The 16,231-nt window shown below is 43.7% G+C and overlaps 1 protein-coding gene across 5 annotated transcripts in view; it reads right to left on the bottom strand.

Moving 5' to 3' along the window:
• Window positions 1-16,231, bottom strand: part of ARHGAP24 (Rho GTPase activating protein 24) — a 214,416-nt gene that overhangs the window by 39,201 nt on the left and 158,984 nt on the right. For all 5 annotated transcript variants that reach the window (XM_051618783.1, XM_051618788.1, XM_051618786.1 and 2 more), the window contains one exon: window positions 698-820. In XM_051618783.1, coding sequence (XP_051474743.1) covers window positions 698-820 — 123 coding nt within the window. The remainder of the gene's footprint in view (window positions 1-697; window positions 821-16,231) is intronic.

Raw genomic sequence — 16,231 nt, 5'->3', positions numbered from 1 at the left:
CCACTTTTTTAAGATCTAGGAGACTACATGAATCATATAATCACAGAATGTTAGGGGTTGGAATGGACCTCTGGAGATCATCTGGTCCAAACCCCTGCCAGAGCAGGATCACCTAGGGCAGGTCACACAGGAACGTATTCACCCAGGTCTTGAGAATGTCCAGAGAAGGAGACTCCTCAAGCTCTCTGGGCAGCTTGTTCCAGTGCCCCATCACTCTCACAGTAAATAAGTTTCTCCTCATGTTGAGGAGAAACTTCCTGCATTCTAGCTTATACCCATCGAAATATAGGAGAAACTTTTCACCAGAGAGGGCAGTGATAGGACAAAGAATAATTGCTTTAAACTGAAAAAGGGAAGATTTGGGTTAGACATCAGGAAGAAATTCTTCACCATGAGGGCAGTAAGGTGCTGGAATGGGTTGCCCAAGGAAGGTGTGGCTGCCCCCTCCCTGGAGGTGTTGGAGGCCAGGTTGGATGAGGCTTGTGCAGCCTGGTCTGGTGGGAGGTGTCCCTGCTCATGGCAGGGAGGTTGGAACTTGCTGATCTTTAAGGTCCCTTCCAACCTTAACCATTCTCTTATTCTGTGATTCTCCTCCTCCTCATTACTTCAAAACTCTGGCTGTGACTGAGAGGCAACAGAAGAACCCTGACGTGTCTGTGTGTCTCTGGGAGCTTTGCATGTTCCCTCACTGACTCACCTCCTCCAAATGGTGCCCATATAACCCTGCGAATGGATTTCACCCAATCCTCCATGTCATTCTGCGTGCTCGCCATAAGGAGGTAGGTCTCATGATTCGCTGTCATCCGCTCCCGGTCTCCTCCTGCAAGAGAAGATAATTGTACTTAGCAACCCTTTTGCTCTCCTGCCCAGCCAAGTTCCTGCCAGACTGACTGCTGAAAGCAGCACTAGTGGCACCAGTGCGAGCAGACAACAGACACTATGCAGTGGAGTGTTTCTCATCAGACACGGCATGAAAAGAAGGTCCCGTAAGTACATTCCCCAGCAGACAGTGAGAAGCTGTCATGCTTCCAAAAGGAAATGAGAGGATAAATGTCAATGGTAAACAAAACCAGCCCCATGCCATTCCAAGGACCAAGGGGGCCTGCGCTAATCTGTAACTTGATATCTGCACTGGAAATTCTGCACCAGTTATTGTAGCATGACGGGGCGAATAAAGGCAGAGAGAGGTGAGCGTGCTTGGAACAAGTGGGGCTGACTCCATTTTTATTTTCAGGAACACAATGTGTCACATTCACAGGAACAACATTTGATACACCCAAGTGTCCCTGTGAATCGCTCAGGAGAAGGCAGCCATGCTGGCAGCTGACGTGGTACAGCCCACTCTCTGCCTTGGAGGGCTCTAAGGAAGATTAAATTAAGAGGGAACAAACTACATTATTATCCTTTATTTAAAGGATAATAAGAAGCTCCAGGTTTTCACACTTGTAGTACTGCTTCACTTCCGTCCCAGCGTGTATGATGTTAGCACAAGAACTCCCAGGGATTCAAACCACCCTTCCAGCACTGCAGAAGGTACAAAACCCTTTCAGAAAATAGCACCAGACATCCTGAAGTTCCATCACTGGGCCAAGGGGATGCATGTGTACTTCACACACAAAAGCAACGCTCCTAGAAATCCTGTGAGTTCTGCCTTTATCTCTTTCCAGCTTCTTAGAATCACAGAATATCTTGGGTTGGAAGGGACCTCTAAAGGCCATCTAGTCCAGCCCCCCTACAAGCAGCAGGGACATCTCACACTAGACCAGATTGTTCGGCGCCCCATCAAGCCTGACCTTGAATGTCTCCAGGGATGGGGCCTCCACCACCTCTCTAGGCAACCTGTTCCAGGGATCCACCATCCTCATAGTAAAGAACTTTTTCCTCATGTCCAACCTCAATCTACCCTTCTCTAGCTTGAAACCATCACGCCTTGTCCTTTCATTACATGCCCTTTGAACAGCTCTTCCCCAGCCTTCTTACAGGCCCCTTTCAGGTGTTGGAAGGTTGCAACAATCCCCCCAATGTCTTCTTCAGGCTGAACAACTCCAACTCTCTCAGCCTGTCTTCGTAAGAGGTGCTCCAGCCCCTTCTTTCATCCCTAGTTTTCATTCTACTCATATTCCAAGTCAATGTCTGTTCATTACAGCAGGAATACTGCTCCTGGAACATCTTCTGAAGAGTGCCATGCTCCGTGCTCAGCACTGGAACAACTAGGTTTCCAAAGAGAAATTTCCTAAGCATCCAAAAATCCAACCATGACTTCCTGGCACAACTGTGCTGCATGAACCTCCTCATATAGTCCACACTTGACAGAATTAGGACACACAGCTGCAAAAGGGACTTAATTGAAATGTGGCAAACACAAAAGCCAGATTTTTGCAGACACAGGCAGATCCTACTGAAGACTTCGTCTCAAGGTTTATAACATTATTAAAAACTTGAATTTGAACTTGGAGGTAAAGAGAGACCTGGGTTTTCTTCAGTCAAAATACAGCCATTCCTATACTGTATGTTCCCTAAAAATGCATCCAAAGAAGTAATGCAACAACCTGAAGTACAGTAAATTTTAGACAATACAACAGTTTAACAGTCTGAAGAACACTGGTTTAGTTAAAAGGCAGGGATGAACCTGTTTTAAATGCCTAGAGAAATGTCAAGGTGTGCAAAATTGCATTGTATTTTTTTGGAATCTTTTCAGTCACTGGCATAAGAACTGGTACAAAACATGGGTCTTACTTCTACAAATAGAAAGCCTCTCTGTATTGTAATTATTGTATTTACAAATTAATTGTATCATGATAATAAATACAGTAAAAAGCATGCAAGACAGTCCCTCTCTTTCTGTAGCTGATAAAAACTGAGAACAAAAATATTTATGCTGTCATATTGCAGCTTTTTTTGCCTATTTTTTTTTCTTTTTTTAAATGAACAAGGACCCTGTAAGGTTCCCATAAAATACATATGAGGTCTGGGAATAAAACAAGAGATGACCTGCTTTTCCTACTGAAGAGACAACAAAAAGAGAACAGCCATAGCCAAGTGATTGTCCTTCTCTCAGGTGACAGCCAGATCACTCTACACTTTTAATAGTTTGCGTATTTAAATTCAGCAGATTATGTGAGATTTACTCCCTTACCATGGTATGACAAATTGAAGGTTGTTCTCCAGGTAAACTAGATTAATTCCAGCAATCTAGATAGCTCATTTACAATGTTAATCTATGTTTAATTATGCAGAGAAGGAAAGCATAATGTTTGGTACCATTATCTTTTGGTATGATAAAGTGAAGCTTTCCTGACAAAAGGAGCTTCACCATTTTGAAGGAATTCTGGATCTGTCCACTTTCTAAATCACACCACAATATTGGACCTTGCAGAGTTCTTCTACCTCTGCATTCATTCAGTTGCTAATCAAGAATTGGAGCCTCATTAAAAGATTTCTGAAGACAAAACAACAACACATGCTGGATTTGTGGCTTACTGCAAATGTCAGCTTTTAGTGGGACTGTATTTCAAATACATAATTAACAAGATCAGGGGAATAGACAAGAAGAAACGACCATGATTCAGGACAAAGCTATCTCAGAGAAGTAATATCAGATAAACAGGAAGAAAATGAGAAGGGCCTTTCTGAATCTTCAGTAGGTCCACAGGATGCTGCTGAAAGAAGCTCTTCAGAATCTCCAGGTTTTTTTTCCTTACACTATTACTGTCATGATGATAATGAGACATGAGTAGATCACAATCTGCAAAAATCAGACCTCTATTCACACCACAGGTACCAGCAAGAAGGTACATCAACTTAAGAATGGTGCTGAGTCCATTAGAGATGAATTTCTTATTTCTTTCCCATGCAGACTGTGATGTATTACACCTGTGTTGCTGTCTAGCTGCAGATGATGCCTTCTCAAATTCCCTTTCCAAGTACAAGGAATGCTTAATTCTGTGTGTTGTGGCCTGTGTGTGAACAGCCAGCAAGAGGAGCCGGGATGTTTTTATTCCTGCAGCCCTAACCCATCCCAAATCCGTTTTATTTTCTGGGCAGCAGCAGAAAAGAATTACCATTAATAGTGGCCTTCCAGTGCTTGAAGGGGCTCCAGGAAAGCTGAGGAGGGGCTGTTTACAAGGGCTTGTAGAGTGAGAGGACAAGGGGGAATGGATTAAAACTGGAAGAGGGGAGATGGAGGTGAGACATGAGGAGGAAGCTCTTTAGTGTGAGAGTGGTGAGACCCTGGCCCAGGTTGCCCAGGGAAGCTCTGGCTGCCCCATCCCTGGAAGCATTGAAGGGCAGGTTGGATGGGGCTCTGAGCAACCTGGTCTGGTGGGAGGTGTCCCTGCAGGTTGGAACTAGATGATCTTTAAGGTCCCTTCCTGCCTGAACCATTCTGTGATTCTATGATTTATTGGAGAAATCTTTCTATAACATCCACCTGGAGTGCAAATAGTGAAACAGCAGGATACCATGATGAATCCTCCACTCCCAACAGGCCTGATTTCTCCTCCTGCCCCCTCTGGCACTAGCAGTGACTTAGAGGTTCTCAAGAGCTCCTTCCTGCCTCCTTCAGGGGCTCAGTAACCAGCAAGAACAGACTGCTGCTGTGCCTCCTGATCAGGACAGCCAGCAACCACACAGCCCCATGCTGGGGGCAGCTCTGTGCACTGAGCCAGCACCACCCTCACCCAAGAAAGGTTATTTGAAGAACTCTTGCTAGCAACCAGAAAAAAAAACCCCAACAAACCACAACTGCAATATGGAGAGGCCAGTTCCTGCAGGGACCCACTCCACAGGGGAAAAGAAAGGGAACAGCCTGAGCTTGCTTATGCAGCACCACTCCACACACTTGGAAAAGCATGAAGAGGAGGTGACTCAATTTAACAGAATTTCTTGAACTATCAGCTCAACAACTTTCCTGCTTTTTATCATCCATCCATTAATATGAAGGCACACATTTTGCATTCAGCTGCAGGGGGAGGACAGAGGGGAAGTCGTGTAAATAATTTTTTCTATGTAGTCTTCCTGTCCAACACCTTTCTCTTACCTGAATGTACCCGGGCTGGCCTCCAAATGAAATTACTGCTTGCTTTTTTAAAAGCATCTTGGATTTCTTGCAGGCAGTAATTCCAGCATTCTTGAGAATGGAACGCGAAGGGATTAAATTCATACCAACTGCTTAATAGATAATTGTCTCCCAGGAGGAACATCAAAAACTAGGATTAATCTGATTTTTCTGGGCTGAGAATGTCATGGCCAACCTCAAAAGAATATGCACATTCCAACAAAAAAAAACATGGGGCCCAATCATGAAGTAAAACAGTTCCCTACTGCATTGTGCATTTTGCTTAGCCACAGTTTCTGAAACTCTTGCTGTCAGCTTAGAAACTGAAAGATGGTGGAAGGCAGACTGGCATTACAACACAACCCATCAGGTTTTCTTCAGAAGCATCCTCCTGCTTGGGTGCTTCATGATTGCTTCTTCAATTTTTAAATTCTCAGGAAAATGCTAAATAGTAAAATTTTAGGCCTCCAATGTTTCTGACAGATACACTCAAAGCACCTCTAATGGTATTCAGAGAGGACCTCCTGGCTATTTATCACCTCACCAAAAAATCCAGCTTTATACTCAGAAAAATATTTAGAAGCTGATATTCAGACATGAATTTCTGAAAACCTTGCCTGAGGACTCCTTTGTTTTCTTTCTACTGCACCCAGTTTTCATTTTATTTTTTTTTTTAGCTTGTCTTTCCACTAGTTCTCTCTCTCATATGGTCTGGAATTTTCTTTCAGCTACTACTGTCCATCACCATGTTTCTGCATCCGTGCACTGACCAACCCTGCCCTCTTCTCCCACATACCCCTGAATCACCCAAAGTTGTACCAACCTTTAAGGTAGAAGAGCTGACTTTTGTACAGCTGATATTCTATACTAATTGTTTGCAACTCAGCAACACACACATCTGTGTTCTGCATAAATCTTCCAAATGTGGCCTGATGTGGAAGCAAGTGCCATCCCCATGTAAAATGCAACAGGCTCACCCCTGTTCAGATGGATGGTAGGACTATAAATTTATAGTTCCTGATCAGGACTCCACTTAGTATTTCTTCACAATCAAAACACCAATAATTACAATAGAATTCAAGACTCTCCCACTACATTTTCTGCTCTTAAATTTTCCCCTGCACTGCAAATGAACTGCATGTTTCATCTATTTCTCTGGAAAAACTTACCTGCCTTTCTTTGTTCAAATTTAATTTTACAGCATTTGCATTCAGACTTTTTCATCCAAGGCAGAAGTCACCTCCACAAGGTGCAGAGGATACTAGAATATCAGACACCAAGAGGGACCAGCTGTTGTTGTTTCCTAATGAAATTCCTTGCTCAACAACAAAACAAATTAGGATTACTCCATCTGCATATTAACTCAACACTCCCCACTGCTGCTTTAAGCATAGAAGTCTGACTTGACATACTGATGAGTTACTGAAAGTTGAAATCCATACATGTCTGTCTTCCATGTACTGACACTGGCAACTACAGGATGAATCTACCCTCAAGTGAGTCGAGAAACTCTATCACAGAATCACAGAAGGATTAAGGCTGGAAGGGACCTTCAAAATCATCAGGTTCCAACCTCCCTGTCATGAGCAGGGACACCTCCCACCAGACCAGGTTGCACAAGCCTCATCCAACCTACCCTTGAACACCTCCAGGGAAGGGGCAGCCACAGCTTCCCTGGGCAACCTGTTCCAGTTCCTCACCACCCTCATGGCGAAGAATGTCTTCCTGACATCTAACCTAAATCCCCCCTCTTCCAGTTTTATCCATTCCCCCTTGTCCTATCACTGGCCTCTCGGGTGAAAAGCCCCTCCCCCACCTTTCCTGTAGCCCCTTCAAGTACTGGGAGGTGCTCTAAGGTCTCCCAAGAGCCTTCTCTTCTCCAATCATAGCTGTTGAATCTTACAATCATACTGAACTTTAATGTAACATAATGTACTCTTCTGCTGGCCACCACCTGTGTTTAGGAAACTTGTGCCACCTGGGTCTGATTAAAACCACATGTAGGTGTATTTCCAGGATGATTCTGGTTCCTGCATAGAGGTAATATGGGACAATTTGTCCTTCAAACTGCCCTCAAGCTGTCAGACCAGTATGAGCACTGAAACATTTTAGGTTCATTCAACTGGGTCAACGGAAAAACTTCACTGCAAAAAGCTTGGCCAGAACACAGATTGAAATTTGCAAAGCAAAATGAAAGAGCTAAGCTCTGGGATACAATTATACTTTAATGAGATTTTAATGCCTTATTGGCTCTGGGATTCACTGAGAAACCATTCTTCATAGCAAGTGAGATTCTGTTTTGAAGGCTTAGCAACTGCTGCATCTCACATGACCAATTTAAGGAAAAGAAGGAGATGCAGCTCCTTGAAATTTGCAATGTTTTTGAACTGCAGATACCACTTGCCAAGCAGCCGAACTTATGTTCTCACAGATGTACTGGTGGAGAGGATGTAGGGGCAATGAATTTCTGCGTATCAGCTGGGGACTTGTTTCTGATGATGCAGGTGTACCAGGGAGCTTGCAGAGCAGAGCTGGGGGGGCCTGGCATGTTTTTTCTGTTGTTTTGTTTATAATTCTAAAAGCTTCTTTATTCTGCACGTGTGTGGTATCGCTCCTGCTCTTCCTGACTGTGCAAAGCTTCACCAAGAATTTCCAGCACCCTCTTAGTTCAACTAGGATGACACAGGAGTTACACAGCCTAACCTGAAGTCACTGCCTCTTCTTTCACCACAAAGTCAAGGTGGTCAGCAGAACCAAGTTCTTAATGATCACAGATAAACTCATGTCAAAAAGGCCAAGTGTATGATTATCAGAGCCAAACACTCTCTATTTAGAGAAGCTTCAGCAATTACTTCTATAGTGACTGTTCCAGAAGAGATGTTGTGTCTTTGCATCAGAAAAGAACAGCTCCATGGAAACTGCACAGAACATGGTTCCATTTTCCAACAATACTCAACTTAAAGATTCATGGCACAGCTTGTCTAAAACATACCTGTATCCTGAAGGAGGAAAGATGTCCATGAACTGAAGATGTGATGTTTGACTTTGTGAAGCTGAAAATTAACCAGGGAGGCTAAGACCAAGGCAGATGGGGGAGAAGAACTTGGACTTAAAGGACAGCACCCTGGAAAGGTCTCTTATTTAAGAGACATTATCGGAACCACCAGTGATGGAAATGCCAGGAGCCAAGGAAAACAGAAGACAAGCACTAAGCAAGGCTGCACTGAGGAAGTTACAGGCTCCTTGCATGCTAAGCAATCAAATCCTAAAATGCACTGAGCTTCCCAGATATTAATAATTGAACATACAATCTGTCAAGTCTTAAGCATTTCATCCAGATCCACAAAAACAGTGTCCAGCTTCAAATCAAATCAAAGAGATTTGGGGAATCAAGTATCTCAGCTTATCATTTGATGATTCCTGAGATTTTTGGATCCATGTTTTTAAGACCTTCATGACAAAATTGAAAGCAGAAATGTTTTTTCTAGGAAAAAAACCACTTATGCCAATACATTAACATATTGTCACTTCTGCAGCATTTCTTAATATCCTGTCAAAAGAGACAGTGAAAAAGAAGCTGAAACACTTCACTTACATAGGAAAAAAACCAACAACTGGGACATACCAATCACTGAAACAAGGAACTTCTCACTGACCTTATTATGTAATACATAGCAAACCAGATTCCCAAGATCAGAGATATTAAAAGGAAATTCCTATGTACTTTATAAGTTTTAACAATATGAGGTGAAAGAATATGTTGGCTCATCTTCCACAGATGTAACCTAAGTAAGTAAGTGCACCTAAAAGGCTGGATGCAACACGAGTGGCTACCACTGGAATTGAACTCCTAAGCATTTTTAAAAAGTGTTCCATAAACTTGAAAAATACCTTCTGTTGTTGTGCTAAAACAAGAGTAGTTAGCAGATCCAGCTCCTTATTTTGAGTTCCACTACATAGTCCCATTACCTCTAAAACCTTCATGATGGGTAGTGAGACTGGGTTGAGGAAGATATACAAATCATTATTTCCATTATTTTACCCCAAACTGCCCTGCTATATCCTCTGTTCTTGGTTGGCTCAATGCTGCTGCTCTGTCTTCTGAAAGGAGACAGAGATGGCCAGAAGCTCTGCTGATATCACCTGTATGTTTTAAATACTAAAACCACTGCCACTGAGAAACCTCAGCTTTGAAATACAGACTTACCAAACTCACTGTTGTTTTACTGCCAAACCATTTCAGGTGCACTATTTCATATCTCCCTTCACAAAGAATTGAAACATTTTCCTGACCAGGGGAATTAAGTAACTGCAAACAAGTCAATAATGAAGATCCTGCTTTTTAAATACTTCACTAGCAATACAATTTTCTGCTGCAAGTATCCAAGCTGATCTTTTGCATTAATCATCTTGACCAGCAGCTCTCTGCAGTAAAGGTTTATTGCTTTGGGGGCATATTACCTTTCAACATAGAGGCTGCAGCCTAATATAACTGCTAAATGGCAGAAGACTGCTAACACAAGCCCATTCCCTGGTGAGCACGGAGCTCTATCACAATTTCCCCACTTGCAGAACACCTGAAAGACAGCAGGGCTCTTTCACTAGAAAAAAAAAAATCATGAAGCTCTAAACCAGCTGCTGCTGCTATGTGAAATGAGAGTCAGGAATTGTTTTAATCATGTGTAACATGAGGAATACCATGTACAGGCTTTCTCCTCTGCTACAGGGCTACCACTGCAGCACATCTGTCTGCAAGAGCATGTTCACTGTCTTGCACAATAAAAGCATGAAATTAGTGCCATGTTTAAATAGCTTGTGTATTGCACAGCTACCAAGTCTTTCTCCTAACATAGCTATTGTACAGAAACACAGAAGGGTGGGGGTTGGAAGGGACGTCTGGAGATCATCTAGTCCAACCCCCTGCTAGAGCAGGATCCCCTAGAGCAGATCACACAGGAACACATCCAGGTGGGTTTGGAAGGGCTCCAGGGATGGAGACTCCACAACCTCCCTGGGCAGTTTGTTCAGTGCTCTGGTACCCTCAGAGTCATTTTTTCTTATATTCAAGTTAAACCTCCTGTGTTCCAGTCTGTGCCCCTTGCCCCTTGTCCTGTCCCTGGACACCATTGAGAAGAGTCTGGCCCCACCCTCCTGCCAGCCCCTGTAGATATTTATAAGCATTGATGAGATTGCTTATTAGCAATTAGAATAGTGTTGGAATGGTGTGATGATCAATGAAAAGAGAGTTACAAATTCCAATTTATCCCTTGTACAGTAAGAGCTCTGATTTTTTTTAACCTTGTCATTCTTCCTTTCCCCTGCTTTTGCTGCCCTTCCTTTATTCCTAGTTTGAACTTGTGCCACACTTCAGATTTCACAGTTACCCACCCCATCCTCAGGCACAGCTCCAAAGTGGTAACTATTTCATAGAGTCTGTTCCTCCTCTGTGACTAAGATGCCACTGCTAGCCCAGTGAACATTTTTATCTTGCCCTTCCTTGCTGCCATTCCCACTTGAAAACCATCTCACCTCTCTCCTTGCTCAAGGCACACAGCCCAGAACATTTTGTCAACAGGCTGCACTAAAAGGCCATCAAGCTCTGTGGACCATGTCACAGCCCTACAGCAGGACCTGGGCAGCAGCACAACACTACACTGCCAGTTGCTCAGTGCCACGTGGAAGTCAGCAGTGTGCTTCTTGGGCACTGCTGTTCATTGTTTTCAGCTTTCCCAAATTTTTCAGTGTTGTCAGCACCACTGGGATACAAAACAACAGTCTGAGCTATCATATTTGTTCTTCTGTTGTTGTGATTTTCAGCTGTTTTCAGAGTATCATTTTCTGCATCCATTAATAATTTCGTTTTCTTATTTAGGTTGAAGTTCTGTGAACTCTGAACAACAGCAGAAAAATCATCCAATCAGAGAATTTCAGGTTGGAAGGGACCTCAAGGATCATCTGGTCCAACCTTTCCAGGTACTACTATGGTCTGAGATGGCTCAGCACCCTGTCCAGCTGAGACTTAAAACAAGGGGGGGGAATCCACCACTTCCCTTGGGAGACTATTCCAATGTTTGACTGTCCTCAGGGTGAAAAATTTACCCCATGTCCAATCAGAATCTCCTCCTCAAAAATATTTTTCTACTTTTTTTTTCTCAGCCATACTAACTGAGATGAAACCACCTTCTTCTGCCTGTAAAGAACGGGGATGAACTCACTGAAGCAGATGGATTGCAGGAGAAAAAAAGGCCAGATTTCCAGAAGGCAAGTTATACCTTTATAGAAAAGAAATTGCTTCTCTGCAGTTGACTGGAAATATCCTAAACACACATTCTGGCACTAACATGAAATTTGCAAACACTCTGACTAAGCGTGTATTATAATTTTACCTGGTTTTGATAAACTGCTACACTTAGTGCAGGGAAGCAGAGAAATCATTTGGTGGAAGCAGAAAAGACATAGTATCATTTCTCCAGGAGCTTCCCACTCCTTGTCTCTTTCAATGGAATCTCACACAGGCATTTTTTGATAGGAAGACGTGGAAAATATTAATAAACAAAAAACCAGATTGGCTGCAAGAAATCCCCTACGTCCTTCATTACTACTAGGATTTGAGACATGTACAATATTGGTCACACTTGTGCACGTACAAGTACAGAGCCATCAGTGCCCTGTCTTCTCAAGTCTAACCTCAAGGAGCTTTTCTCTGAAACTATCAATTCAAGAAAGTAAAAATACAGCAGGGACTTGCCTAATGCCATAAACTATTAAAAACATAATGTGACTTTTTTAATTCCAAGTTGGACACGCAGAAGGTATGAAATCAAATTGTCAAAGCCTTATTTTTGGTGGGGGTTTTTTTTGAACAAAGGAAGTAGACTAAGTCCATCTTTGTGAGTTTTCTTCCCCCGTTCTGACATCAGTAGTTTCCTGGGGACAAAGACAAGAGAGTTTTTCTTTCTGAAGTACAGCTTGGGTTCTTACAGACAGCAGAACTTGCTTGTGACTTCCCAGAAGTAACAACACAGAGAGAGAATCATGGGTTTTTCAACTCATGCACTGCTCAGATGACCTGTGGTGCTCACATGTTTTCCTGCTTTATTGTTACTACCTTCATATCAGTGTATGACATTTCTACATCTGAACTGCAACAACCAAGAGAGGACTGGATTGTTGCTACCAGGTCTCAGCTCTGAGGCATTTTACTCAGCCACTGACTACACAGGGTTGTATTTGATGCTACATACCCAGGTAGATGATTTTAAGGAGACATTCAGGCAAACACACATTTATCAATCAAATGTCAAATGTCCTCAACACTGAAGAGTTGCATGAAGATCTAGTGTCTTTAATCACAGTATCATAGGATGGTTTGGGTTGGAAGGGACCTTGAAGATCACCAGGTTCCACCTCCCCTCTACATGGACACAGATGCCCCCCACTAGACCAGGTTGCTACTCAGTTTTGGCAAAAACTAAGATCCTGAAGGTGTTCTACCAAATGTTTCCCTTGCTTTTCAGCCTCACATCATGAATTCCACCGAAGTACAAAGACTCAACTTGAAATGAATTCTTTTGAAAGTTCCACAGCACTTATTTGTATGGCATTTGATCTAGCAGGAAATTAAAACAGATCATCTTACAGAAGGAAAGGTCCATACCTCAACAGAAGTCCTCAAGTGTAACTTCACCCAGAGACTGGGAGAACTTCCATATACACATTGGCACATGAACTTCAGGCTGCAAAGCCAGGACACCCTGATGCCAGACCTAGGTTGTCCTCAGTCTAACAAGAACAACATTCAAAGCACACGCTCACCTGAGCTCTCAGCAGCTACCCATTAAGCTCTCTGTTCCTCATGAATATGGAATATCCTGAGCCTTCAGCAGGTACAAATCAAGATGTTCTTTTATCATAAACACGCTCTTGACTGCACAAGACAAGGTGGGGAATTAACTTAGTACAAAACCCAAAGTTCAACAGCTAAATTCTTGTGGTGTTTCCTTAGAAAGAGGCCAGCCAAGAAGAAGATCTTTGATCGTGAGGTATCCCAGGACAGGGGATTGTGGCTAAACCATAACCTGAGCCAGCCTTTGCAATCCTGTCTCTCCCAGGGCCTGTGGCCACCACTGCACACAGACAAGCAGACAATGCTACTTTTAATTCATTCTCAGGTAAGAAAACTGATCTGTCAAACACAAAAAATGTTCAGTTTCCTCAGATTTTACAGACAATTATTTTGTAAACAGACAGAAAAGATACTGTGTTTCCAACAGTTTTCAAGAAAAGCAGATTCCCTTCTCCAGCAGGAACTGACCATACTGTCCCAACTTCTGGATATGGTGCTTTCCAGTCTGATCTGAATTACAACCCAACATAAAATATTTCTCCAGAGAGAAACCAGTTATTTCATTGCATATATGACTTCAAATTTGATTGCAGAGCAAAATAATTGTTCTTTGTGGAAAAGATACAAATCCAACAGGATGCAAATATCCTAACTGAGCAAGTATATATTACGCATACACATGATTTTGCAATAATATCATTTGTTTAGTAAAGCAAAATCATTTTTTAGCAATTTAAAAAGTAAATCAAGAACTGGTTATTCAATACCATATGTGGGCCAACTGACATACAGAAGTCAATGACCTAATGCAGAGCTAAGTCCCAGCATAGGACAATCTTACTTACAGAACTGTAGAATGGTTGGGGTTGGAATGGACCTTAAAAGATCAGCTAGATGCAATTCACCTGCATGGGCAGGGACACGTCCCACTAGACCAGGCTGCTCAGAGCTCCATCAAGCCTGGCCCTGAACACTTCCAGGGATGAGGCTTCCGCAGGTTCCCTGGGCAAGCCTAATGATGCCCCTCTGAATGGCCTCCCTTCCCTCCAGCATGTTGACCACAGCACACAGCTTGGTGTCATCAGCAAACTTGCCAAGATACAAGAATCAATTTTCCTTGAAACTAAAAAGCTACTGTTGGACTTAAGCATAACATTACCCCTCCTTGTCATATCTGCCTGATGGAGACCACTGATGACCGTTCTTTCCTCACTCATAGAGATGGCATCAGTCCTCAACGTTGTTTCATTTCTTGGGACTGAAGAATTCCTGGTACTTCTCCAAAGAAGTGGACCCACAATGAGTGTTTTCTGTGGTGTGCATGCTGCTGCCAAACAGGTTTTGAGCTTACATGTGACAGGATTTCTATGGACTTCTTCTGTATGGGAAGTTGACCAGGTATAAGCACAGAGGGAAGGGGTGGACCATCTTCACCTGAGAGAGACAAGTCTGTAGCTGGCAGGGGTCTCATCTCATTGGTGGTTCTCTTCCAATGTTTCAAAGAAATGGTAAGTAGACACAAGGCAATCATTTTTTGCTATAAGATCTATCTCAAAAAAACCCTATATGTGGCATATAGGCTCCATCTGTCCAGGCAGAAGTATGGAACTAGCCACACCAGAAGTAAATCCACTCTGGGATTGATTCTGGGCTCATGAATGAAAAGGGGAAATCGGGACCATCCTATCAACATCTGTCTGCCCACAGATAAGAAAGCAAAGCTGAAATTTGGTTTCTGCTCATTCTTAGCGTCATCTGCTTTATTGCAAGGTGTGGAGATTTACAGAGCACTGTTTGTGCTTTGCAGATAACTGGTGTTTGGTGGGTCCTTCTTGAGGAAACCTGCACTCGAATTAGAAATTCTGGACGTTTAAAGTACCAGAAAGTTGAACTGATAATTCGTTAAGTGGAACACTTGTGCCTGAGTTAATATGGAGCTGATGTCCCAAAATGGTGCTAAGGGGCACAGTGTTCCTGGAGATGGTTCATTTCAGGGGAGCTGTGTAACAAATGTCCTCATCTGATGACTAGAATCTCCTGCTACTTTAGATAAAGTACTACTTAAGATGTCCAGATGGAGACCACTGACGAGTGGTGTCCTCAAGGATTGGTACTGAGACCAGTGCTGCTTAACATCTTTGTCGGAAACATGGACAGTGGAGCTGAGGGCACCCTCAGCAAGTTGGCTGGTGACACCAAGTGTGTGACGAGGCCAACACGCTGGAGGGAAGGGAGGCCATGCAGAGGGACCTGGACAGGCTGGAGAGGTGGGCCCATGCCAGCCTCATGACGTTCAACAAGGGCAAGTGGAAGGTCCTGCACTTGGGTCCGGGCAATTCCAAGCACAAATACAGACTGTGTGGAGAATGGATTGAGAACAGTCCTAAGGAGAAGGACCTGGGGGTGATGGTGGAGGAGAAGCTCAACATGAGGCGGCACCGTGCGCTGGAGCCCAGAAACCAACCCTGTCCTGGGCTGCAGCACCAGCAGCGTGGGCAGCAGGGCCAGGGAGGGATTGTCCCCTCTGCTCTGGTGAGACACCACCTGGAGTGCTGTGTCCAGCTGTGGAGCCCCCAACACAGGAAGAACATGTAGCTCCTGGAGAGAGTCCAGAAGAGGCCACAAAGATGATCCAAAACATGGAGACCCTCTGTTCTGGAAACAGGCAGAGAGAGCTGGGGCTGTTCAGCCTGGAGAAGAGAAGACTCCAGGGAGACCTTAGAGCACCTTCCAGTGCCCAAAGGGGCTCCAGGAAAGCTGGGGAGGGGCTTGGGACAAGGGCTTGTAGTGAGAGGACAAGGGGGAACGGATTAAAACTGGAAGAGGGAAGACTGAAGGGAGACATGAGGAGGAAGTTCTTGAGTGTGGGGGTGATGAGACACTGGCACAGGTTGCCCAGAGAAGCTGTGGAAGCCCCATCCCTGGAAGTGTTGAAGGGCACGTTGGATGGGGCTTGGAGCAACCTGGTCTGGTGGGAGGTGTCCCTGCCCATGCAGGGGGGTTGGATCTAGATGATCTTGAAGGACCCTTCTGCCTCAACCATTCTATGATTCTGTGATCTTCTTTCTCACAAATACATCACTGTGCTATTCAGAGAGAGCCTATGAGAGATGTTAGGCTCCTGAAGTCGTAAACTTCAGGAGTTTCAGGGCTATTGCAAACCAATGGACCTTCAACTTCTCATGCCAGTGGTTTTGTCTCTTACTCCACCTGAGCACAACTCACAGACATGCTCCTGGGATATACTTTAAGAAAGCCGCCAAATAGTTCATGCTGAACTAGTCATCATACTCCTTTTTTATGGCAAGGAAGAACTGCCAGAGGGTGAT

The sequence above is a fragment of the Apus apus genome, chromosome 4, assembly GCF_020740795.1.
Source record: "Apus apus isolate bApuApu2 chromosome 4, bApuApu2.pri.cur, whole genome shotgun sequence".
Taxonomy (NCBI): Eukaryota; Metazoa; Chordata; class Aves; order Apodiformes; family Apodidae; genus Apus; species Apus apus.
This window is presented reverse-complemented; position numbering and strand designations above follow the sequence as displayed.